Source organism: Microtus ochrogaster, linkage group LG8 (assembly GCF_000317375.1).
Source record: "Microtus ochrogaster isolate Prairie Vole_2 linkage group LG8, MicOch1.0, whole genome shotgun sequence".
NCBI lineage: Eukaryota > Metazoa > Chordata > Mammalia > Rodentia > Cricetidae > Microtus > Microtus ochrogaster.
Window position 1 is genome coordinate 10,329,428 of NC_022033.1, and position 25,102 is coordinate 10,354,529.

General features: G+C 42.8%; 1 protein-coding gene across 3 annotated transcripts; it reads left to right on the plus strand.

Moving 5' to 3' along the window:
* Positions 1 to 6: 6 nt before the first annotated feature.
* On the plus strand, positions 7 to 25,102 carry Adnp (activity dependent neuroprotector homeobox). 3 transcript variants are annotated; one of them, XM_013352130.2, is made up of 4 exons: positions 7 to 53; positions 16,472 to 16,584; positions 18,141 to 18,233; positions 20,959 to 25,102. In XM_013352130.2, exons 2-4 carry the CDS (start codon positions 16,477 to 16,479, stop codon positions 24,067 to 24,069), a joined length of 3,312 nt encoding a protein of 1,103 aa, XP_013207584.1. In that variant the 5' UTR covers positions 7 to 53; positions 16,472 to 16,476; the 3' UTR covers positions 24,070 to 25,102. The 3 variants fall into 3 exon arrangements, with proteins under 3 accessions (XP_013207584.1, XP_026643114.1, XP_026643113.1); XM_026787312.1 differs by lacking the exon at positions 7 to 53 and adding an exon at positions 1,887 to 2,042; XM_026787313.1 differs by lacking the exon at positions 16,472 to 16,584.

The following is a 25,102-nucleotide window of genomic DNA, read 5'->3' on the forward strand; positions in this document are numbered from 1 at the left end:
CCGCCGGGCCCCGGACCACGCCGGCCCCGCGCACGCCTCGAGGCCGAGCCAAGGTAAGCCCATGGCCCTGCCCTGCCAGCCTCCGGCCCGGGCGCGGTCATTGTACTCCGCGCGCACACACCGCTCTGGACCGGCCTCTGCCCTCCTGCAGCCCGACCCCCTTCTCCGCCCCGCGAGGCCGCCGGCCGCCCGAGGCTTTTGCGGCTGGTGGCATCTTCCCGCACCCCGCCCCCAGCAGTACCCCGCTCTCTCGTCCCCCCCAGAACTAATCCCCTCCCGCCCCCTTCCCCCCCCCACGCACGCCCCCAGCCCCCGGAACCTGCCTTCTGCCAGGTCAGCCCACCCTAGGCTTGGGGGGGGAGGGAAAGGCCCGGGGGGCGGGGAGTGCATGGCACGGAGTGAAAGTCTTTGCCACCCCAACAACATGCCAGCTTCCCTCCCATCCTGCCAACCACAGTCCTTCACCAGTCCTGCACTCGATCTCGGCCTCCTGGTCAGCACTGCCTCTTTAGAGCTTTTCTGAGCCTCAACTTTGCAGTCAGAAAATGGAAATCCAGAAAGCCGCGAAAAGATGTTTGTCGAATGCAATGAATGGGGAGTAGTTCTTTGAGCACCCTCTTATTCGCCTCCTCTTTCCTCTGGGCTGCCTACCCTTCTCTCCCCCCACCCCCCAACCTGGATGCCTGTCTGGTAGAAAAGGCGCGATTGCTTCTCTTCCTCTTCTAAGATCGGGCTCTGGAGTCTAATACCCATTTTAGCCTCGCTCCCTACCACACACCCCAAGTATCTTCTCAGTGCTCTTCAACCACTAGTTCCTCTGGACAGTTCTTGTCATAACCCCATTTCACAGACAAAGGCTTAGGAGGGAAAAAGAACCAGACTGTTTCCTGTGTTAGCCATTTTAATGCTGTCCAGCCCCAGACGCCCAGTTCCCATCCCTGGTGTTTCTTGTGCCTGTATCTTGAACCTTCAAAATGGTGTGTGTGGAGGGGTGTCTCTTGGATAGCTTTGTGCAGTTTCTTTATAAATCTGCATTGTTGCTTCTGGTTTATGGCCATGAAGAAAATATCAGCCCCCACCCAAAATGCACCGCAGCCAAGTCGGTTAAAGGCAGTGAGTGTTGGAGTCAGTAGGGGGCGCATTCTCTGCACTGGGTAAGGCTGCAGAGTGGGGGGAAGGGCCCCAGAACTAGAACAGGATGTGCTTAACAGCGCCTTCTACAGACCACGCGAAAATGGGCCCAGCAAGACTTGCACTTAGTTGAGCTGACAGCAACATGGCGAAGGATTAAGTCAAAAGAGAGATTTTCTTTAAGAAAGTCACTTCAACGTTTGGAAAGTTCTTTTTTACTCTTTCCAAACTATTCACCCTTAAACTTTGGTTGCTGATCAGTCATCTTGGTGCGCATCCTTAGGTCATAGGTTCCCTTTCTCGAGAATCCTTTCACCTTAAGGTTGGAATGTGTCGACTTCTCTTTTCTAGGCCAGATGGTAAAGGGGGTTGTTTAAAGCCTGCAAGTAATGGGCTTGAAGTATCACTGGTCAGTCCAAATCTCTCCAACTCTTTTGAGAGTGAAAAGTCATTCTTGAGAGGTTTTTTGGGGGTGGTGATTTTCATAGCCATGAGAGATGGGTGTCATGATTTGCAAGGTTTTGTTGGTAAACATCAGGTCCCTATTGAGTTCTTCATTGTCCAACTTAGTAGAGTTGATTGCAAATTTTTGTTGCCTTCCAACTTCAGCCTTCCAGCAGTACATTATCTCAGAAGCCAATGGCCTTTGCAAGTGTTGACACCAGTCTTGGTGCACACCCACTTTTTTAGGGTGTGTGGATTTCTGTAGATTTTACTCCTGTTGTTATTTCCATAGGTGTGAGATGCACAGTACAAAACCTAGGCCCCAACTTTTACATCGTGATGCACAGGGTTGCACTTTTTGTACTGAACTGATAGGTGGCCTAGTGGTTATTCCCTGTACTGCCATTTTGAGGATCTGGACTCCGTTTCCCGCTTTGCTCTTTGGACTACATTGTCAATTCACACCGGTGGGTATATCATTTTGGAGGGTGGGGACTGCAGCATCTGGGAAGCTGGAGACTTCCTCCTTGGTCACCACCAAACCTACACTTCCAAAATTTCAGCTTAGCACGTTTCTCAAGGAACCACTTAAAGCTGGTTGCAGTAGTAGGTTCTGAACATTTAAGAAATACAGCTCTTTTAAGAGAAAATTTTAACTTGATAGTGACATTATAATCATTTGCTTTCTGCACTATTGGACATAGAGTTTTAAGTAGCTAAACTCAAGACTTGTTAAGCTTCTGAAAGCCTTAATTACTTGATTCAAAGGGACTGGGAAGAATGGATCATGGGTAGAGATGGAGACAGTCTGGTAGGAGCCCTGGACTTGATCTGATTTCCATGCAACTTGTTCTTGCTTGGGACTTTTGACAGTGGGTGTTGATACACCTGTGGCTACTTTATTCTACTAGTACAAACCTCCTACATAGACATGCCAAGATAAATTTATGGGATTCCAAATGGATATATATGATATATAGTTAACCATTTCGCTCCTGAAAGTGATTTTTTTTTTTTTTTTTTTTTGTTAGTTGCCAGCAGGTAACATTTTGCTGAGTGAAAGGAGGTGCCTTACTGCCAGTATTGCTCTGAGACTGCATCGGATTCACACTATATTCATTCACTCATTTTTCATGTTTATGGGATCCAACATTAAATATAAATAGGCTTATTAGGCATCTTGACATACTGTATTAGTATTTGTTAGGCATGTCATTTTGACCTGTAATCTACTATTTGATAGCTACGTTTTTTTTTTTTTTTAAGGAATTATTTTTTATGTACATTGAGTTTGTTCCTGTGTGAGGATGCCAGATCCCCCTGGATCTGGAGTTACAGACAATTGTAAACTGCTATTGTGGGTGCTGCTGGGAATTGGACCTGGGTTCTTTAAAAGAACAACCAATACTCTTAACCTTGCTGAGCCATCTCTCCAGCCCTAGTTACCTAATTCTTAAAATGAATAATAATAAAGTTTGAATATATGTTTGAAGACAAAGTTTGCGGATGTAATTTTGTTCTTTCTAATAAGTGAGATATAGTGCTAGCCAGTATCCTTGTGGTGGTCATTTTTCCTTCAGAGAACGTGTGTGCTCTTCAGTTTGAGCAGTTAACTGGGTTTGACATGAAAGGGGGGAGGGCTGGCACTGTTTGAGTTTGAAAGTGGAAATTTGTTTTTAGATGTGTGTTTTGTATTTATGTGCATTGTGTGCATGCAGTGCCAGTGGATTCCCTTGGAACTGGAGTTACTGATGGTTGTGAGCTGCTGTGTGGGTGCTGGGAATCGAACTTGGTCCTCTGTAACAGCAGCAGTGCGCTTAAGAGCTGAGCCATCTCTAGCCCAGTGAAAGCTGAGATTTATAGTCTATGAACTAAGGATGTTCTGAACAGCTTCAGTTGACTAGAGTAGGAAAGGGAAAGTGAGGATTCTGTTGAACTCTCTTGTCTTGATTTTTTTTCTGCTAGGTGTTGAAAATAACCAGATTTTAAATCTTGGTTCTCAAGACCTTGCATAGGAAATGCAGTCAGCAAGGTTGTTGAAATCATTGGTTGATTTTATAAAACACCCACATGGACTCATTTTTGTTTAGATTCCTTTTTCTCCTTAAACCAAAGTCAGAAAAAAAAATTGACAATGTTGAACAGATTTTGTTTCCACAAAAGCTTAAAAGTAATTGACCAATAAGTTTAACTACTGAAAGTGTAGATGTATACAGTATACCACAGATGAAACTTGTTAACTTCTTTGTAGCAAATCTCTTAAATAACTGTTAAAAAGTATTCAGTCTTGGGCTGGAGAGATGGCTCAGTGGTTAAGAGCATTGCCTGCTCTTCCAAAGGTCCTGAGTTCAATTCCCGGCAACCACATGGTGGCTCACAATCATCTGTAATGAGTTCTGGTGCCCTCTTCTGGCCTGCAGGCGTACACACAAACAGACTATTGTATCCATAATGAATAAATAAATATTTTAAAAAAAGTATTCAGTCTTTAAAACACAAAAATATTCAGAATTATGGTGGCTGATTATCTAAATGTTGACATCTACAATACAAATTCAGTTGTGAAAAGTTATAATTTGAGAAATAGCTGGTCTATTTTAAATGAAAAAGTAGGGGCTACTATTTGGTAGTTAAAAGAATGAAAAACTAGACAAATTTAAGTGATGTCTTTTTGGTGTATCTTTTTTGCATTATTGTAGTTGAAGCCCTAGCATGTTGAGTTCGTTAATTGGGTGTATATGAATGTGTTCTTAGCCAGCTAAAAAACAGTTGGGATTTTTTTTTAAGAGTTGAGAATGATTGTCACGCTCAATACAAATAAAATATATTTAAGTATTAGAAATGTGGCTTCTGGTAATTCTTAACATAAAGAAAAATTGAAACTTTAATTTTTTAACACTAGAAGATCATTTGTTGTTTTCCCTATAGTGTCCTTGACTGTTGTACAGTAAGCTACTTGTTCAAGTCAAAACATGCATGTCATAAAGCCTCTTGTACTTTTTGGAAGCTAAAATACTTTTCAATAAGAGTTTAGTTTTCATTGGCTTGCCCAGAAGACATGTAGGGGGAAAGTTGCTCCCTAATGTGGATAATTTTAGTGAGACTGAAAGAATTTGACATTTTGTTGGTATTACATAAACTTGGAAGACTTTTCCCTAGGTTTTGTAAGGACTTGTACTGTTGCCCCTGCAGCTAATATCACATCCCTCGCTGAAGTTTGTATTGTTTTTCATGTTGTCAGTATGGAAGTGTGGTTTATGAAGTTAGTATAAGCTAATGCTAGCTAACCAAATGGATACTTCAGTAGGGTTATTGACTTGTTTGCAAATTGGCATTTCCTATCTTTTTGTGGAAACTCCCACTTAAATAAGCCATCCAAGTCTTGCTCAGGCTTTGTGGCCATGGGCTTTTGTTTACTTATCTTGTTCAGAGAGAGGGTTGGCATTGTTATTTTTGAGTGTCTTAATGCTCCTCCCACCTGCCCTTTTCACAACCTACCTGCCTTTCTATCTTCCAATTTAGTGAGACTATATTCTGTCCCATTGTAAGGAAAGATTCTAATGTATTAGCCTGCTTCCTAAAATTAGTGGTGGCTACATCAACTTGATTGTGCAGAGGATGTGTGGGGTGGTGGGAAGGGTGGTCTCAGACAGAATGTGAGCCACAGTCGTCGTCTTGTCAGTGAAAAGTGTAAGATGAGTACTTTACTAGTAAGGTTCCTTCGTCTCCACGTGTGATCATAGTCCTTTGCCATTTGAGAGGCACTCCCATGTTTCCCTAGTGTTGCTCATCTTTCCCTTCCAAGACAGTTAGTTGGTAGAGCAATCCTGGAACTTGGGAAGAAGATCACAATGATCCAGAACTGTGTTTGGGGAATAAGAAGAGTGCATAAGACTTCGGGAAATAGCTTTTGAAGGAAGGCTGAATCTCTATACATCATGAAACTTTCTCTTTAGGCTAGGGTGTATAGATTTGTAATTGACTCCTGGTGGGAGTTAAGTGTCAATTCTCATGTGATATGGCTGGTAGCCTTTGGTAGGGATAGGGACCCATTACTCAGTTTTAGAGTATAGGTAAGATTAGGGCTGGAGAGATGGTTCAGTGGTTAAGGATATGTCCTCCTATAGAGAACCAGAGTTCCCAGCACCCTTGTCATGGGCCTCAGAACCATCTGTAACTCTAGCTCCGGAGTATCCACCTTCTGGTCTCCATCGGTTATGCCCTCACCCCCACACAGATACACATGAATACACAATTAAAGATAAGTAAAAAGAAGAGTGAAATGTAAATGTTTTATCAGTTCGGATTTCTAGTGTTTAAAAAACCATTCTTTGAACACTGTCTTTGTTTTTTAAGTAGAGAATCAAAGTTCTACTACATCTGACGGGCTCTGTCAGATGTCCAGGCCTGTGCTTGGAACACTTTAAAGCTATTTATTTATTGGATTATTTTATTTTATGTGTCTGAGTGTTTTGTCTGTACATGTCTGAACCATGTGTGTATGCCTGATGCCTGTGGAAGTTGGAAGGGAGGAAGTTGGATCCCCTAAAGCTGGAGTTACAGGTAGTTGTGAACTGTGGGTGGTGGGGATTCAACTTGAGTCCTAGAGGAGCCATAACTCTGAGCCATCTTTCCAGCCAGTACTTGGGACACTAGATGCTTCTGTAAGCTGTTGGCTTGTTGGCTGCTGTCTACTTACACCCATGGACCTGCATGGGTTCTGATTAACCAGGTCACATCCTGGCGAGAGTCTGGGTGTGAGGTGTGTGGGTTGCAGTAGTGCTTCTGGAGTTAACCTGGCCAAGGTCTGAAAGGGGAGTTTGCTTAGGTCCTGCTGCTTCCCCCCAACGCTTTGGGTTGTCTGGTTCCTGCTTTCACTCTGCTGAGCAAATCGCAGCTTTTGTCCTCTCCTTCCAAACTCTACTGAGCCTGTGCTTCCTGTGGGAGTCTGTAATGTTCTCTTTGGTAGGAGCTGCTGACTGGAGAGCTTTGTGATTGGTCTCTTGAAACAATAAACCAGGAAAACCTTACCTGTGGTGCTGTTCAGCTTCTATTTAAATTTTAAATTGCAGTTGTGAATTCTGAATAGATAGAGTTCTTACTCCTGTGAAAGGTGAGCTATGCTGTGGTGCAAAAAGTGTCCCAAATCATTAAAAACAGCAGGCACAAAAGGCAAATGAAAAGCCTCTGGTTGCCCCAGCAAGTGGTGAGAACTGCTACATTCCAATAGTTTTGGGGGGGGGGGGGTGCTGCCTTGAATTGCTAGCACTCAGAATCCCTGTGTGTGATACATGGCTTTCCTGTACTCTCAATACCCAGGAAGTAGTGGCAGGAGGATGGGAAGTTACTATTCTTCAGCTACATGAGAAGTTAAAGGCCAGCCTGAGAAGTGCAAAACCCCGTCTCAAAAACATGCCTTGACTCTGAGGGGTGGCTTAGAAAAACAGCTTGATAGCATGGCAGAAAATAATTTCTCATTGCTGTGAAAAGTTATTCCTTGAGTGGTTTTGATAGATAAACTAAGAGTATTAAAATAACTTAGTCACACAGCATTGAGATACAAGGATGCTTTCTTTGCTCTCCTGACACTTGCTGTGCATAGGTCAACTGAGTTTTCAGATTGCTCTTTTTCAGGTTCCTCTTAAAGCAGGTTGTCACTATACTATACTGACAAGGAAGTGCCTCTAAGCCTGTGGAGCTCTTCACAAGCATCTGACTACTCTAGATATGTCCCTGCCTTGTACAGTCGTGTTTACAATGAGATGGGGTGGGACACCTTCCCTATCATGCACTAACTTTAGGCACATCTCTTAATGTGCGTCCTCATCCAGATTTTCTTTTTAAAGATGATTTCACTGAGATGTCATCTTTTCAAATAAAATAATAGTTCTTAAATTGATGAGGGGCTAAGGGAAGACCTTGTTTCTCACCTTTCACATTGTCTCTGTTTCACTTTGTTCCTTGGGAATATGAATCTTATAAGTACTTATTTAGGTGTGAAGTGTGTGCAAAAGTTCCGTTAGATAAGCATTTGAAGTACCACTGGATATTAAGACAAGAATGTGCTAACATGAATGATTCAAATAAGTCTGCCTAAATTATTGCCAAAAAATACTGAAGTGTGTCTGTGAGTACAGGTGCATATTATACTGTCTACAGAGAGAAGTTACTGTGGCAACTACAGCTGGTTCTCAGGAATATGATAGCCTAGGTTTTCTACAAGGTTATTAGAATTTTCAAAGTATTTGATCTGACTTGAGGAAATAATGAGAACTATTTTGGCCTGGCTTAATCCTGACATTTGAACAGTGGGATTGTGTGTGTTTTTCTTTTGATGCAGGGTCTCAACTGTATAGTCTTGGCTGGCTTCAAACTCAGAGATCCACTTGCCTCTTTCTCCTAACTGCTGGAATGAAGCTGTACACAACCACACTGGGAAAGATTTAGATTTATTTTTAATGTGTTTGTCTGTATATCTGTGAGCATGTGCTACATTTCTGTGGGTACCTGTAGAGTCTAGAAAAACACATCTGCTTCCATAAGTACTGGGAACCAAATTTGAGTCCTGCAAGAGCTTAGATCACTCTATCCAGCCCTGTCATATCCCTTTAGGAAATAGACTTCTAAAGGCTAAGTGACATTTTTAGGGTCACAGGGCTAGTATGTGACAGAGCAAGGGACTCAACACACAGATCTGTTTGGCTCCTGGGTAGATTTTCAGTCACTCACTGCATTTTACCATCTTTTCTAGCAAATAGCAGCTTTATTAACAACCCTATCTCTCAAGAAGTTTGACATTGAAGTCTATATATCAAACCAGGTATGTTTTGGTCTGTGAACACAACTGTCCCACCGAAAGAGACAAAAAAGTTTTGCCATAAGTTGCACCTGAAATAGTTCTGTGCCCTTCTTTTGCTGCGCCCTCACTGTCTTACCTCACACTTAATGCACTGGTAACTTCACAGGCCTTTGAGAGACAAGTGAGTGAGTCCAATGTTCTTTTTTTTTTTTGGTTTTTCGAGACAGGGTTTCTCTGTAGCTTTGGAGCCTGTCCTGGAACTCCCTTTGTAGACCAGGCTGACCTCGAACTCAGAGATCCACCTGCCTCTGCCTCCCGAGTGCTGGGATTAAAGGCGTGCGCCACCACCGCCCGGCAAGTCCAATGTTCTTAACAATGCCTTGAGTGGTTCTCACGTCATCTAATTCTGGTATCACAGACAACCAGACTGAAACTATTAAAGTGCCTTTAAAATGTCACTTCTTGAGTATCGGGAATATAACTTCGTCCCTGCCTGACTTGTCTAGGTTTAATTACACAAAAACCCATGTTAGTGTGTTGGTGTGTGTGGCTTTCTCTTTCCTGTAAGTAGACCTGGCAGCAGACTGTAACCTCACATTCAGGGCCCCTATCTAATCATCAACCCACTTTTCCAACTTTGCCTTTGCAGGGTGGTCATTCAGACTCAGTATAGGACTTGCTAGGACTTGGCTTCCCTGCCTCTGGCACCATGGCCATGCTCACTAGCTTGGAGGCAGGCCCCATCAGCAGCTGCTACTTGTGGAGATGTTTCTGACTAGCACTTCTTTTGCTGTTGGTGTTTGGATGTCCTGTCTGTGAGCCTTGAGCGGGCAAGGCCTTGTTCATTTGGTCCGTGTCTTGAGCTCCTGCTTTGTAGCAGCCACTAATAATAGGTGGCAGGGATGTCAAGAATGTCTCTTTTTTTTGGTTTTTCGAGACAGAGTTTCTCTGTGGCTTTGGAGCCTGTCCTGGAACTAGTTCTGTAGACCAGGCTGGTCTCGAACTCACAGAGATCCGCCTGCCTCTGCCTCTGCCTCTGCCTCCCGAGTGCTGGGATTAAAGGCGTGCGCCACCATCGCCCGGCTAAGAATGTCTTTTTTAATGGATGGTATTTGTCTTGAATAAGGAAATGGTGTCTTATATCTTAGGTAGCTGTTATCAACCTGTGGGTCTCAACCCCATAAGGAGTCACATACCAGATATTTACCTTACAGTTCATAACAGTAGCAAAATTACAATTAGGAAGTAACAATGAAAAAATTGAATGTTTAAAATCATCCATGGTTATCATCTAAAATGAAAACTGCTAAAACAGTGTCATTGTAATTTTGATAGCTGTTGATGTGAGGAGCAGGTTATTGCTAAGTAGTTTATCATTGGGTAGTTTCTTGGTATGCAGCAGTTGTGAGGGTCTGTGCACTTGAGAATGCTCCCGTTTCACTTTTCCCTTTTATTGAAGTTAAACTCATGAAACTACTAGAAAGAAATGAAGAGTGAAATTTAAATTCAACACATGGGATATTTCTGAGGGTTGTCTGTGCGAATTCACATGCTCAATTTTGCCAAACAAAAGCATGATCAAACTTGTAATTTGTCTTCTGAGGCAGAGGGCATGAAGACCTTCATTGTTAATGATACACTGCATTGCTCTTGGTGTCTAAAAGTGGAGCCAATTTGCCAAGAAAGCTGGCTAGGATTTTTTGGTTTTTGTTTGTTTATTTAGTACTTTTAAAAGTTTTGGGGCCACCCAGACAGATTCCATTTGCTTTATTTCAGCAAAATAACTCGCTAACAGTGTCTAAAGTGTTCTGTAGATGTGCCAAGATCTCCCTTCTAGATTATATCCAGGATCTTGCTCTAGAGACTCATCCTATTCCAGAAAATCCTAACAGGTGTACAGTAATCACCTTTTTTTTTTTTTTTTGACTAAGAGCCGTCAGTGATTCCCCTGGTTTTTTAACACCGATTACTGTTTAAAATTATCTCCCTGGTCTACATGGTGAATTCCAGGACAACCTGAGCTACACAGAGAAACCCTATCTTCCAAAAAAAATTATCTCCTTCAGGCTTTGGGTGTGTTGGCACAAGTTTCTAATCCCAGCACTTGGGAGGCAAAAGAAGGTAGATCTCTGTGCATAGGAAGCCAGCCAGGGCTATGCGTTCATATGTTGTTGTTGATGTTGATCTTGAATTGTTTTGCTTTTAAATGTTTATGTATTTTAAGTATATGAGTGCTCTATTTGCGTGTATGCCTGTGTGATCGGAGAGGGCATTAGGTCCTATTATAGATGCCTGTGAGCCACCTTGTAGTTGCTGGGAATTGAACTCGGGAACCTCTGGAAAAGCAGCTGTTACCTCTTAACCACTGACCACCTCAATGCCAGCCTTTTTTTTAAATGTGTGTTTGTATGTGTGCCACATGCGTGCAGTAATGTCCAGGGAAGCCACTAGAAGTTGTCCAGTTGCCTGTGGAAGTAGAATTACAGGTGACTGTGAGCCACTCAGTGTGGGTGCTAGAAACTGAAGCCTTGTCTTCTGCAAGAGCAGCAAGTATAGTTAACTGCTGACCCATCTCTGGTACTAGATTATTTCTTGTCTTTTGAGACCAGGTCAGATGTAGTCCAGGATGAACTTGAACTGAAATTCTTGCCTTCACTTTTAAAATGCTGGGATTACAGGCATGCTCTCCCAAATAGATTATAAAAGGGAAAACATTATTGGGGTATAACACTTAGCCTATGCAATAATATGGATCTAGTCTCTTAACACAAAAAGGAAAATTTAATTAATGTGCATAAAAATCTAAAAGACTCTATATTGTGTTGTCATGCCTTTGAGTGATGTAAGAATTTTACTTTATATTTTGGGGTTTTGCTTTGGTAACAACTTTCTCAGTTATAGCATGCAGTTCAGTAGTTTAGAGTGATAGAAGACACTTGGTTTTTGAAAAGTTGTCACGTGCTTGGAGAGGGTGTAACGCTCAGTGGTAGAGTATAAGACACTGGATTTCAGCTAGCACTGAAGAAAAGCTGTCAGGGATACCATTTTCTGTTTCTGAAACAGTAGCGCTATGAATTGAATAGAAAGATTTCTTCAAGATGGCTCATTCCTTAGACCCATTCTTAAAAGCCATTTTCTGACCTGCCCATGTGTGTCCTATATACACAAGTTTAACTTTTTTTTTTTTTTAAAGGAAACGAACCTTCAGTGTCGTTTACTTAGTAGCCATTAGCATCCCAGCTGATGTGAGAGCACGCCTTGTCCTCAGCTGTGTGCTTGTTCTCTTTTGGATATTATGGGATCATCTAGCTGACCTTAGATGTGTGCAAATTCTTTTTTTTTAATATTTATTTATTTATTTATTATGTATACAATATTCTTTCTGTGTGTATGCCTGAAGGCCAGAAGAGGACACCAGACCTCATTTCAGATGGTTGTGAGCCACCATGTGGTTGCTGGGAATTGAACTCCGGACCTTTGGAAGATCAGGCAATGCTCTTAACCGCTGAGCCATCTCTCCAGCCCCCTGTATGCAAATTCTTGATTGAACTCCTGGGTTTGGGGCTGGTGCAGCTGTGGCAGTGGTGTTTCTGGCACAGCACCTCAGGTGTGGTATTTTCTCTCCTAGTTACCTGTAAATGTGAGAAGTGGCTTTTGCCAAACATAGCTATTTTAGGAGCATTAATTTAAAGTAATGTCTAGAATTAGTGTTGCTCTCTGTCACCTGCATTTGTCACATCCAGAGTAAGGGGTTCACATGGGGCCAACCAGGGAAATTGACGAATCTATTGAGGAATGACTTGAAGATCACTGAGGAGGTGACAAGGGTTGGCAAAAGAATTGATCAATTAGGTGGGAGAGGTAAGAAGAGGGAAGTGTCTTTTATTTGAAAGTTTGATGTCTAACAGTAGTTCTGAAAACAGTACATTTATGTCATCACAGGCTTAAATACATTTGTTTATTGGGGGTGACATGACGCATGTGTGGAGGTCAGAGAATTAACTATAGGAGTGAGTTCTGTCTTTTTCCATCATGTGGGTCCCAAGGATTGAACTCAAATCGCCATGCAAGTTTTTTTTTAACTGACCAAACCAACTGGCTAGCCCTAGACCTAAATTTTTCTTCACATTTTTTAATTTGTGTTTGTGTACATTTTGCTTGCGTGTCTGCACTATATTGTACTTGGTGGCCTCAGAAACCCTAAAAGGGCATCGGATCCCCTAGAACTGGGGTTACAGACAGTTGTGAACTGCTGTGTGGGTGTTGGGAACCCCACCTGGGTTCTCTTTGAAAGCAACCTTTGAGCCGTCTCTCTAGCTCCTGGATTCTATTTAATCTGTCTTGTTGCAGTTTTATCTAATCAAGAACATTCTGCCCCTGGGTAGCCAGAATCAGTCACTGGTGGTTGCAGTAGAGAGGGGGATAAGGATAAAAGGGAAAGATGTTAGAGCAGCTTCTGTGGGAGCGCCTGAAGGGCTCTCCCCATGCTGACCGGAAAGGGTGAACTGCTTCCCAGTGGTAGGTGATCGCTTCCAGACTGAAAGGAGCCTTTTGATAGGGTGGCTTGCTAGATGTGAAATACTCTAGCAAGGCTTTGTAGGGTTTATTTACAAAGAAAAAAAAAAAGATACAAATACAGTATAATGGCTGACTGTTATATTTACTGTTGCAATTGGAGGCAATTGGAGTGTGTTCAGTTAGCCTGGATACTCAGAGGTCTAGAAACATCAAGTAAGAGTGCGTATTGAGGGGGTTGGAGGGATGGCTCAATGCTTAAAAGCCCTGTTTCCAGAGGTCCTGAGTTCAATTCCCAGCACCCACATGGTAGTCCCTTGGGATTCAGTTCCCTCTTTTGGTATGTAAATGTACATGCAGACAAAACCGCCCATATACAGAAGTATTTTTTTTTTAACTACATATTGAAACAAGATGGCTTTAAGGGCACACTTTTACATCCACCCAGTAGCTTCGGTGTAAGCTGGACTGGTTGATTGAGGGTCAAAATGTTTCCACCTGGTTGTAAAGGTTCCTTCTTTCTGTTTGTTTTACTTGATGGAGTTGTTTGTGGGTTGGTTGTTTGTTATGCAGGGAATTAAATCCTTGGCTTTCTGAACACTGTATAGCTGCTTTACTCTATAGAGTTGCCAGCCCGTCTGTATTCTGTCATTTTGTTTTTGTTGTTTGATCTTCTGTAGTTCTAAAAATAAGGGTCATTGGTGCCATCCTGACTTGGTGGCTCTGCGGGGACCCTGATTTAGACAATCCCTACTAGTGTTTCTCATTCCACTTGGGTCTGCAGACCTTTCCTTGTCACTGTTGTTGGGTCCTTCTCCAGGTAGAAGCTGTAATTAGTCTCTCAGTTCATAGGTCCTGCTATTGCCCAGTACCGATACTGGATTATGGTCTTGTCCCTGTACAGGGTTGGTCTACAGCTGGGCTGTCTTTTCTTTACCCTCTTGGCGTTTGAAGTAATAGCTTTTGATAATTGGGGGGGGGGGGCATGGCAGAGAAGATCAGGCATACTATATTATTTACATGGTTTTAATTATATATAGCCTTAGGGACAAAATGAATCTCAGATTTTCATTGCAGCCATTAGACTCTTGCTTTCTAATAAAACAAAGTATTTGACCTGGGTTAAACTGTGGTGTTCCTGCCCTCCTCTTCAGGTGTAGGTGAGATTGAGAAAGGGGTGTGACTCATTCATTCAAAATTAATTTAAATCATTCTCAGAAATTGATGTGAGCTGAGAGAGGTGGCACATGCCTTTAGTCCAGCACCCCAGAGGCAAGCAGGGCTTGTGAGCTGGAGGTCAGCCTATTCAGTGCATCTCTTCCGGTTAGTGCATGGCTGTGACTAAAACACTCGCATTACTTTATTAGCACCATGTTCTAACCAACTAAACTAACTGGTCTGCCCCCAAAATTATTACAGAATTTAGCAATTGAATCTATATATAGTGTTTTAATTTGGGTTGTCGGGACATTACTAGATGTTTTGACAAAGTTCTCATCAATCCCGTTTTTCCTTTGATTAATTCACTTCTTTTCTGTGTTCCACTGCCTGTTGATTCTGCAAAGACTTGGGTGGCAACAGAGCTTAAGCACATTTGCTCATGTGTCTAGAAAGAGATGTGGGCACAGTGAGGAGACCGCTGCCTCGGGCATTTCCCTCTCTGCTTTCCAGCACCCCAGCTTTTGAGCACATTAACAGCTTTGTGTACTGAAGAGATGTTGCTCACCTGAATCCTGACTGACAAGACATTATTTGTGGCAGGAGTTGTTCCAACTGAGGCTGAACAAAGCATTGTGTAAAACCTGCTGCCTGAGGGTCTACTGTGTGCTCCCAGCAGCATGACCTGCAAAGTTGAGGTGTCCTGAAGTGATAGATGAACAAGAGTGCAGTTCTATTAGGTTGGACAATTTGCCCTCTTAGTGCCTTGTGCTGAAAGGAGGGTCTCCTTGGTAAGGACCTGTTAGACCCTGCCAGCATAACATACCAAAAGGCTGAGCAGGGCTTGGGGCCCATTGATGGATTGGGAGAGAGTATATATCACCACTCTGCCCTCTGTATGTACTGTAGGGATTTTGTTTTTTCTCTGTTTTCAAAATGCAGTCTCCTTGTTGAGGTTTCTAGTTCAAAAAGGTGTTGAGGCTTGGGCTGTCCTTCTTACACATTTTAAACAAAAAGTTAGATGGGTAGCATGAATACATTCTGGAGCCAACTACTGATTTGAACTTATTCCTTTTTTGTTATTATTTTGTTTTATTTTATTTTTGGTCAAGGTGTCACTATAGAGGTGGTTTCTAGTTCATGGTCCTTATGCCTTATCCATCTGAGTGCTGGAATTGGGGTTGCCAATGTGTTATCACCTAGCCCAAACTGACCCTTAAAGTACTTAAAGATAGTGACCTGAGGAAAAAACATAAGGGACCTTTGAGTCCTTTTTCATGTCATGTGTAGTAATTCACATGGACTAGTATTTTCTTTGAAACCTTGTTCCTTGGGTTGGTATAAGGCTCAGGGAGTGTGAAGGAGAAATAAATGGTAATTGGTGCCTTTATACTAGAGTATCTGGGACTTGTTTACGTGAACATTCCCGGTTCAGGCTTGCGGCCGGTAAAACTGATGGTTATAGTTAGGAAACTGAGATTTGTCTAATCCCAACCGCTGGTGCTTTGGTGTGGATTTTTTGCTGACTTTGGTCTTAAAGCTACTTATTCTGCAAAATTATGTTGAATTTAGACTATTTAAACAGTTAAGATCATATTCTCAGAGACTTATAAAAAATCTCACCTCAAATTGTACTAATTCAGTTTTCTAAAACACAAGTACTTTTTGTTTTTAAGAAACTTGGAAAATGGATCTCCATTTCTTTCTGCTTTTGTGTTTAGAACAGTCGAGCAACTTTTTGATTTCCTTACATGCTTCACACACAGACACTCACTCAACAAGCATTTTGTTTTTTAAGAGATCCCAGAAAGCCTACAGCAGTCACCATGTGCTCTGAAGCCACAGCATGGCTTCCTTCATCTAATATCTCTGCCATGGTCCATGTGAGCCCTTTGCCCAGGTGTGTTGACACCTAAGGAGCAGATCACAGCATCATTTGGAACTTCGATTTGAGGAGATAGAGTCATTGAATGTCATGTTGCTTTTGTGAGAGTGTTGTTACCTTGACGTTTCAGAAAGCAAAATCTTCCCTTCAGTGCTGTGCGGTACTGTGACGCTGTGGTGTTCTGAGTGGCTTTATAGGTTTGTAGGTTCGACATCACAAGGAGAAACACACTTGATTTGGCTTGAGATAGCTAACTGATGCTGTTTCATTCTCCAACTTCAAATTCATCTCTTAAAGGGTTGTTAAAGCCTAATCAGACTTGTGCGCCTAGACTCGTGGTAAAAATGTCCTCTAACAAGATAGGAAAGGCTGACAAGCACTCACTTTGCCTGCCTGCCTGCTTTAAGTGCTCCATAAACTAGATGAGTACATCTTCTCACCTGAAGGAGCCAGGGTTTGGGATCCTGTCATCAGTGGAATTAGTAACTTTGACAAGTTGTTCATGTTTTGACTTTGACTTAAATTTTTTTTTCCAATAGAAACTATGTTCCAACTTCCTGTCAACAATCTTGGCAGTTTAAGAAAAGCCCGGAAAACTGTGAAAAAAATACTTAGTGACATTGGGTTGGAATACTGTAAAGAACATATAGAAGTAAGTAGCATGCCATTTTTAAATTTTAATGTGACTCAGCTTCTGATCCGTTACTGTGTCCATGGGCAAGATGTTCACTGTTAGGTGTGAGGGTGAATTTAACTGCACTTTCAGCTTCACCAAAACCTTCTTATTTAGTAGAGCTTACTCCCTTTCCTGAAAGTGTGTTCATCTTTGCATCCTGAGGCAAAAACAGTTACAGCGTGGAAAATATACACAGTGCAAGAGGTGCTTTAAAACTATATATGAACTTGGTCCTTGAAATAACCTCAGGGGACTCTAGGAATTCTTATCTCCAGTCTATGAAATGGGGATTGGAAGCAGTGATTTCAGGCTCACAGTTAGGGAAGAGGCATTGGGGACTGCAGAGCCTGTTTTCCTTCTCATAAGCCTGGGTTGTTTCCATTGACCTGATTGTTGAGGTACAGTTGTCTAGGTGTTTGTCATCTCTTTCCTTAGGATTTGGCATTTGTCAGCCTTCTGGCCCATCAAAGACTTATCTTGCCCTTGTGTAGCAGTTTGGCCTTTCCAGACTGTTCCCTAGCCTTTTTATTCTGAGCTTTTTCAAGCCCCATGGGATAGACAGAGTCGTCTCCTCCTTGTCCAGATCACCTTGCTACAGATCTTACAAGTAGTTGGACCCAACCTCCAACTGAAGCGTTTAAAGCGATTTCCCCCACAGTTTAGGTTTCTACTGGCCAGACTAAAGTGGCCTTGCTTAGCCATTTATCCCACTGCCCGGCACAATGCTTGGCATGGAACAACTGCTAAGGACACGGGTCAGGTAGAATTAATAGACATTTCATTCATGAACAAGGTCTCTTCTCCTGAATCCCACTCAGAGTAGTCAGGGGTGTATCCTGGAAACCAAAGCTTTTCAAAAATGGCTTCTAGTGATTTGTTCCAGGGTGGAAGTAACTCTTCAGAGACACACGGATCTGTACTTGGGGGTGGGTGAAACCTTTCCAAATAAATATGCAAATAGTCAAGTATCTTTCCTATCCTGTACCGGGTTTGCTCCTCCCGCTAGAGCTAATAGGCACTCTGAAGTTTGCACGTGTTTAACTTTCTACCAACAGCTGTGAACCATTCACGCTGCTTTCTTCTTAATCATGGGGGGATTTCACATTAGAGTGTAAGTTGAACGGCATGTTGCTTACTTTCTTGGTTTAAAAATCTGAATTTTCTTCTAGATCCACCCTTCCTTCCATTTATTTATTTATTTATTGATTTGCTTGTTTGTTTGTGTTGCCAAGCTAGACTCTTGCTCCTCCAGAGCTATTAGCAGACGCCCCTCCTCCACCTAGTGTTGTGGCTGGTGAGTTATGTGGTTAATGGAGCTGCTGTAGGGCTAGAGCCTTCCCATCTGCACTTGGGCAGTTCCTCTGGAATCCTGGCCAGGTGCCTTTCTCATTTGCTGAGCCTCGGCCCCACTGCATTAGTTCTCAGTGGTTGACCCTCCTGTGCCTGGTTAAAGAGGTAGAATTTAGGTGTCAAGTCAGGTTGGGCTTGATACCACTATGTTTTTTTTTTAATTTCTCTCACTGTTTTTCTAGGATTTTAAACAGTTTGAACCTAATGACTTTTATTTGAAAAACACTACATGGGAGGATGTAGGACTGTGGGACCCTTCACTTACAAAAAATCAGGTAAGTCTCCTAGGACTGTCCATTTCCCACTTGAGCCTTTCATAGTGACAACTCTGACAGGGCAGTGGCCTACCCTAGAAAATGAATAGTAGCGCGGGCATCCCATTTTCCTGTGTATAAGGCCCCTGAGGCGTCACCTGTTGCTGGACAGAAACTTCAAGCTAAAAGAATGAACAGAACTTTTGTTTCTTAAATTTCTAAAGTTGGAACCAAGGCTGGAGCTCAGTAGTTGGAGCATTCCCTGTCCTGTACAAAACCTTGGTTTTGCTCTCCAGTCCCACGTAAACCAGATATGGCGGCACATGCCTTTAATTCCAGTGCTTGAGAGGTGAAGGCAGGATCAAAAGGTCACGGTCATTCTGTGTAACAAATTTGAAACCATCCTGGGCAAATGAAATCGTGTCCCAAAAAAACTGAAATAGCAAAGTTGGGGAACCTGTGGTGTATGAGTTTCCCTCCTTGGCGCCTTCCTGCTTCTGTTTCTAAGGAACACTCTTAGCATTGTTTGTGCAGCCACCCACCTGCTATCCTGTCTCTGTTGCTGCCCTTGCTTCCTCGAGAAAAGTCAAGATCAGTGTTTTTGTTTGTTTCATTGTTGTTTGAGACAACTTTTCTTTGTAGCCCTAACTGCCCTGGAACTCACTCTGTAGACTAGGCTGGCCTCTAAGTTAGATAGGCTGCCTGCCTCTGCCTCCTGAGTACTAGGATTAGAGGCATTTGGCAGCGCCGCTGGGTTACACTCAGCCTTCTATTTACACTTCTTTATCCCTCTGATGACACCTAATCTTTAGAAGATGGTGTAGTAGGTAATCCCCTAGAATGGCAGTGACAGGATATTTTTTTGTACCTTTGCATTCAGGATAGTTAACTGATGCCAGTGTGTCCATAATTAAGATGTGATAATAGTCCAGGCGGAGATGGCACACAATTTTAATCCCAGCACTCTGGAGACAGAAGGCAGGCAGTTCTCTGTATATAGAGTGAGCTCCAGGACAGACAGAACTGTTATACAGAGAAACCCTGTTTAAAAAAAAAAGAAAGAAAGAAAGAAAGAAAGAAAGAAAGAAAGAAAGAAAATATGATTGATAATAATATTGTAAATGGTACTTCTGTCCATGGAGAAAAGTAGATGTGAATTCCCTTTCTAATTCTGTACTCAATGCCCAGGGTTTCTCTGTAGCTTTGGAGCCTGTCCTGGCACTAGCTCTTGTAGACCAGGCTGGCCTCGAACTCACAGAGATCCGCCTGCCTCTGCCTCCCGAGTGCTGGGATTAAAGGCATGCGCCACCACCGCCCGGCAGCAGCATTCTTAAGAGAAGGCCTTCCTAGATGATGTTTGGTTTTGAGGGCAGGGTCTCTCTAACCTGGGCCATACTGGTCTCAGAAATCCACCTGTCTCTGCCTTTAGGACTGGGATTAAAAACATACACCACTACATCAGCTGAGGAGCTTTGAAAGAGCGCAGAGAAACTCCTTTTGGTTCAAAACAGTTCATGAAACACACACAAGAAAAGATGACTGCTTATCATGTATATATTTACCTATTTGATGTCTTAATTCTGAAAACTGATCCCTAATGTCAGTGTGCTCTGTAGTACACCATGGCTTCTGAACACTCTGCCGTCTGTCTATAAGACTGTCTCCAGATAATTCCTTAGCTGAATTAAAGCAGCTGCTAATTAATTCATTGGCCATTTATTTGCTGGTTGGTTGGTGTTTTTTGATAGAGAGTTTTCTCTTTGTATTCCTGGCTGTCCTGACCAGGCTCGCCTCGAACTCAAAGATCTACTTGCCTCTCTGCCTTCCCAGTGCTGGTATGAAAAGCATACACCACCATAATCTGATAATTTTTTATTGGCATTTTTGAAGGGAAAAAAGAACTTTTGATGTGTGTCTGCTTTAATGTGTATTTGTGTGCTGTGTACATGCTTGCTGCCCTCGGGTCAGAAGAGAACACCATGAAACTGCATGAACTACCTTGTAGTTGCTGGGAATCAAGCCCAGATCCCCTGTGAAAGCAACCAGTACTCTTAACCACTGAACTGTCTCTTCAGCCCTTATTGGCCTTTTTGAAGCTGCTCTGCCAGAGAAGAAGTAGAAAGAGGCCAGTGTTTCCAGTCTGGAGCCTTTTGATCCACACTGAAGTCTAAATTCACTGTGCTTTAGATTGGAGAAGAAACTGTAGGGGTTTTTTGTTGGGTTTTTTGTTTTGTTTTTTAATGAGAATTGTTGGATGGTGGGAAAGAGAAAAGTATACCTGTGTTGTTTATAAAGGTATATGGACCTATGAGTTCCTGTGTCTGAAGCCTGAGCAAATTACTGGACCACAAAATGAGGGGTTTACATGGTTTTTATACTGGTTGTTTTTAGCTATAAAATATTTTTTCTTGAAACCTATTTTTTTTTTGTTTTGTTTTTTTTAATGCCTTTGACACCTCTCCGAAACCAGCCAGCAAATATGACTAGCCATTTTTAGAGGATTGACAAGAACTTAGCACTGAGTTTTAATTTACACAGGGACACAAATAAAGGTATTTGGTTCAAAATGCACCTGAGTTGAGTTTCTCTTTCTAGTTTTCTGGCAGGAGAAACCTCTAAAAATCATTGCCTTGAAGAATTTCTGGGAATGCCTAGGGGGAGGTGCCTAAAACTTATAAATAAATACCTGCCTCAAGTGGCCTTCTCATTCTGGTTTCTATTTTGTTTTGTTTCGTTTATTTTTTAGGACTATCGGACAAAACCTTTTTGCTGCAGTGCTTGTCCGTTTTCCTCAAAATTCTTCTCTGCCTACAAAAGTCATTTCCGGAATGTTCATAGTGAAGACTTTGAAAATAGGATTCTCCTTAATTGCCCTTACTGTACCTTCAATGCAGATAAAAAGACTTTGGAAACACACATTAAAATATTTCATGCTCCAAACTCCAGCGCACCGAGTAGCAGCCTCAGCACTTTCAAAGATAAAAACAAAAACGATGGCCTTAAACCCAAGCAGGCTGACAGTGTAGAGCAAGCCGTGTATTACTGCAAGAAGTGCACTTACCGAGACCCTCTATATGAGATTGTCAGGAAGCACATCTACAGGGAACATTTTCAGCATGTAGCAGCACCGTACATAGCAAAGGCAGGAGAAAAATCACTCAATGGTGCTGTCCCCCTGGGTGCAAATGCCCGAGAAGAGTGTAACATCCACTGCAAGCGATGCCTTTTCATGCCTAAGTCCTATGAAGCTTTGGTACAGCATGTCATTGAGGACCATGAACGGATAGGCTATCAGGTCACTGCCATGATTGGGCACACAAATGTTGTAGTTCCCCGGGCCAAACCCTTGATGCTGATTGCTCCCAAACCTCAAGAGAAAAAGGGCATGGGACTGCCACCAAGAATCAGTTCCCTTGCTTCTGGAAATGTCCGGTCTTTGCCATCACAGCAGATGGTAAATCGATTGTCAATACCAAAGCCTAACTTAAACTCAGCAGGAGTCAATATGATGTCCAATGTTCACCTGCAGCAAAACAACTATGGAGTCAAATCTGTAGGCCAGAGCTATGGTGTTGGCCAGTCAGTGAGACTGGGTCTAGGTGGCAATGCTCCAGTTTCCATTCCTCAGCAGTCTCAGTCTGTCAAACAGCTACTTCCAAGTGGAAATGGGAGGTCGTATGGGCTTGGTGCTGAGCAGAGGCCCCCAGCAGCAGCCAGGTACTCCTTGCAGACTGCCAGTACCACCTCTCTACCCCCAGGCCAGGTGAAGTCTCCCTCTGTGTCTCAGTCACAGGCTTCTAGAGTATTAGGTCAATCCGGTTCTAAACCTCCACCAGCAGCCACAGGTCCTCCTCCAAGCAACCATTGTGCTACTCAGAAGTGGAAAATATGTACAATCTGTAACGAGCTTTTCCCTGAGAATGTATATAGTGTTCACTTTGAAAAGGAGCATAAAGCTGAGAAAGTCCCAGCAGTAGCTAACTACATTATGAAAATACACAATTTTACTAGCAAATGCCTCTACTGTAATCGCTATTTGCCCACAGATACCCTGCTCAACCATATGTTAATTCATGGTCTGTCTTGTCCATATTGCCGCTCAACCTTCAATGATGTGGAAAAGATGGCAGCACACATGCGAATGGTTCACATTGATGAAGAGATGGGACCTAAAACCGATTCTACTTTGAGCTTTGATTTGACATTGCAACAGGGGAGTCACACCAACATCCATCTTCTGGTGACCACATACAACCTGAGGGATGCCCCAGCCGAATCAGTTGCTTACCATGCCCAAAATAATGCCCCAGTTCCTCCAAAGCCACAGCCAAAAGTTCAGGAAAAAGCAGACGTCCCTGTTAAAAGTTCACCTCAAGCTGCAGTGCCCTATAAAAAAGATGTTGGGAAAACCCTTTGCCCTCTTTGCTTTTCAATCCTAAAAGGACCCATATCTGATGCACTTGCACATCATTTACGAGAAAGACACCAAGTTATTCAGACAGTTCATCCAGTTGAGAAAAAGCTAACCTACAAATGTATCCATTGCCTTGGTGTGTATACTAGCAACATGACAGCCTCAACCATCACCCTGCATCTAGTCCACTGCAGGGGTGTTGGAAAAACCCAGAATGGCCAGGACAAAACAAACGCACCTTCTCGGCTCAATCAGTCTCCAGGCCTGGCTCCCGTGAAGCGCACCTATGAACAGGTGGAGTTTCCTCTGCTAAAGAAGCGAAAGCTGGAGGATGACAGTGATTCTCCCAGCTGCTTTGAAGAGAAGCCTGAAGAGCCTGTTGTTTTAGCTTTAGACCCCAAGGGTCATGAAGATGATTCTTACGAAGCTAGGAAAAGCTTCCTCACAAAATACTTCAACAAACAGCCCTATCCCACCAGGAGAGAAATTGAGAAGTTAGCTGCCAGTCTGTGGCTGTGGAAGAGTGACATTGCTTCCCATTTCAGTAACAAGAGAAAGAAGTGTGTTCGTGACTGTGAGAAGTACAAGCCCGGTGTGCTGCTAGGCTTTAACATGAAAGAATTAAATAAAGTCAAACACGAGATGGACTTTGATGCTGAGTGGCTGTTTGAAAATCATGACGAGAAGGACTCAAGAGTCAATGCTAGTAAGACTGCTGACAAAAAGCTTAGCCTTGGGAAGGAAGACGACAGCTTCTCAGATAGTTTTGAGCATTTAGAAGAAGAATCCAATGGAAGCCACAGCCCTTTTGACCCTGTCTTTGAAGTTGAGCCTAAAATTCCTAGTGATAATCCAGAGGAGCATGTACCGAAGGTCATTCCTGAGGATGCTTTGGAATCTGAGAAGCTAGACCAAAAAGAGGAGGAGGATGGTTCAAAATATGAAACTATCCATTTGACTGAGGAGCCAACCAAACTAATGCATGATGCCTCTGACAGTGAGGTAGACCAAGATGATGTAGTTGAGTGGAAAGATGGTGCTTCACCATCTGAGAGTGGGCCTGGTTCCCAACAGATCTCTGACTTTGAGGATAACACATGTGAGATGAAACCAGGAACCTGGTCTGATGAGTCTTCCCAGAGTGAAGATGCAAGGAGCAGTAAGCCAGCTGCCAAAAAAAAGGCTACGGTGCAAGATGACACAGAACAGTTAAAATGGAAGAATAGTTCCTATGGAAAAGTTGAAGGGTTTTGGTCCAAGGACCAGTCACAGTGGGAGAATGCATCTGAGAATGCAGAGCGCTTACCAAACCCACAGATTGAGTGGCAGAATAGCACAATTGACAGTGAGGATGGGGAGCAGTTTGACAGCATGACTGACGGAGTTGCTGATCCCATGCATGGCAGCTTAACTGGAGTAAAACTGAGCAGCCAGCAAGCCTGAGGGGCCTGGCACATCTCAGCACATGGGCCATGTTGCATCTTGGACCTCTGTTCTGATTGCAGAGTTGTCTTTTAACTGGCACTGCCTTGCAAGGACTGGTCAGTCAGGCTGTTGGGGACATATGACCACTACAGTCCCAGTGGTTATTTCTATGTCTATGACATGTGATTGGTTGATCTTGCTTCAGACCCTTCTCTGGTAGATTCAATAATGAAGAGTGAAAAACCAATAAGCTGGCGACTCATGAATGCTCACAGGGAAAAGCAGTTCATTGTTTGCTTTTCCAGCATTTCTTTCCCTTGGTAAGATATTTGGTTGGATGTCCTGGGAAAGCCTTACCCTGATCACATAGTAGTGCAGGGCGGGCATACATGCTACCAGTCCAGTGTGTCTAGTAGAAACATGGACCTTTTTTCATGTATTCATTCTGAATAGTTGAAATGTATATTTGTACAGTCTTTTAGACCTCAAGTGATGCTTATGACACTGTTACTGTGTGCCCGTCATAGATTGGTTTTTAGTGTTGCCCTTGCTGTGTGATAAATGCTATATCTAGTTTACCTAGCAGAAGCTTGACCCTGCGATAGTATGGACCTTTGGACAGACATAGTTTTTGCACATAACCTTGTACAATCTTGCAACAGAGGCCAGCCACATAAGATATATATCTGGACTCTCCTGTATTATAGGATTTTTTTTTCTTGTTCTGAGTATCCTTGACATTACAGTTGTCAAAACTGATATTTCAGATCTCTTTCTGAGACCTTTTAAGCTAAAATAACATGCAAGAATTGATTTTACAACTACTAATTTTGACACCTTTTAGATCTGTAAGAGTGTTGTGTCAGAGCCGCAAGCACGGTTGAGTGCTACATTTGGGATATTTAGTTTCCTCTTTAGTTGAGCACCGCTGGGTGTATTCATTTATACCATCTAATATATGACACACTGTTGTAGTATGTATGATTTTGTGGTCTTTATTTCCCTTTGTATTCATTTTAAGCATCTAAATAAATTGCTGTATTGTGCTTAA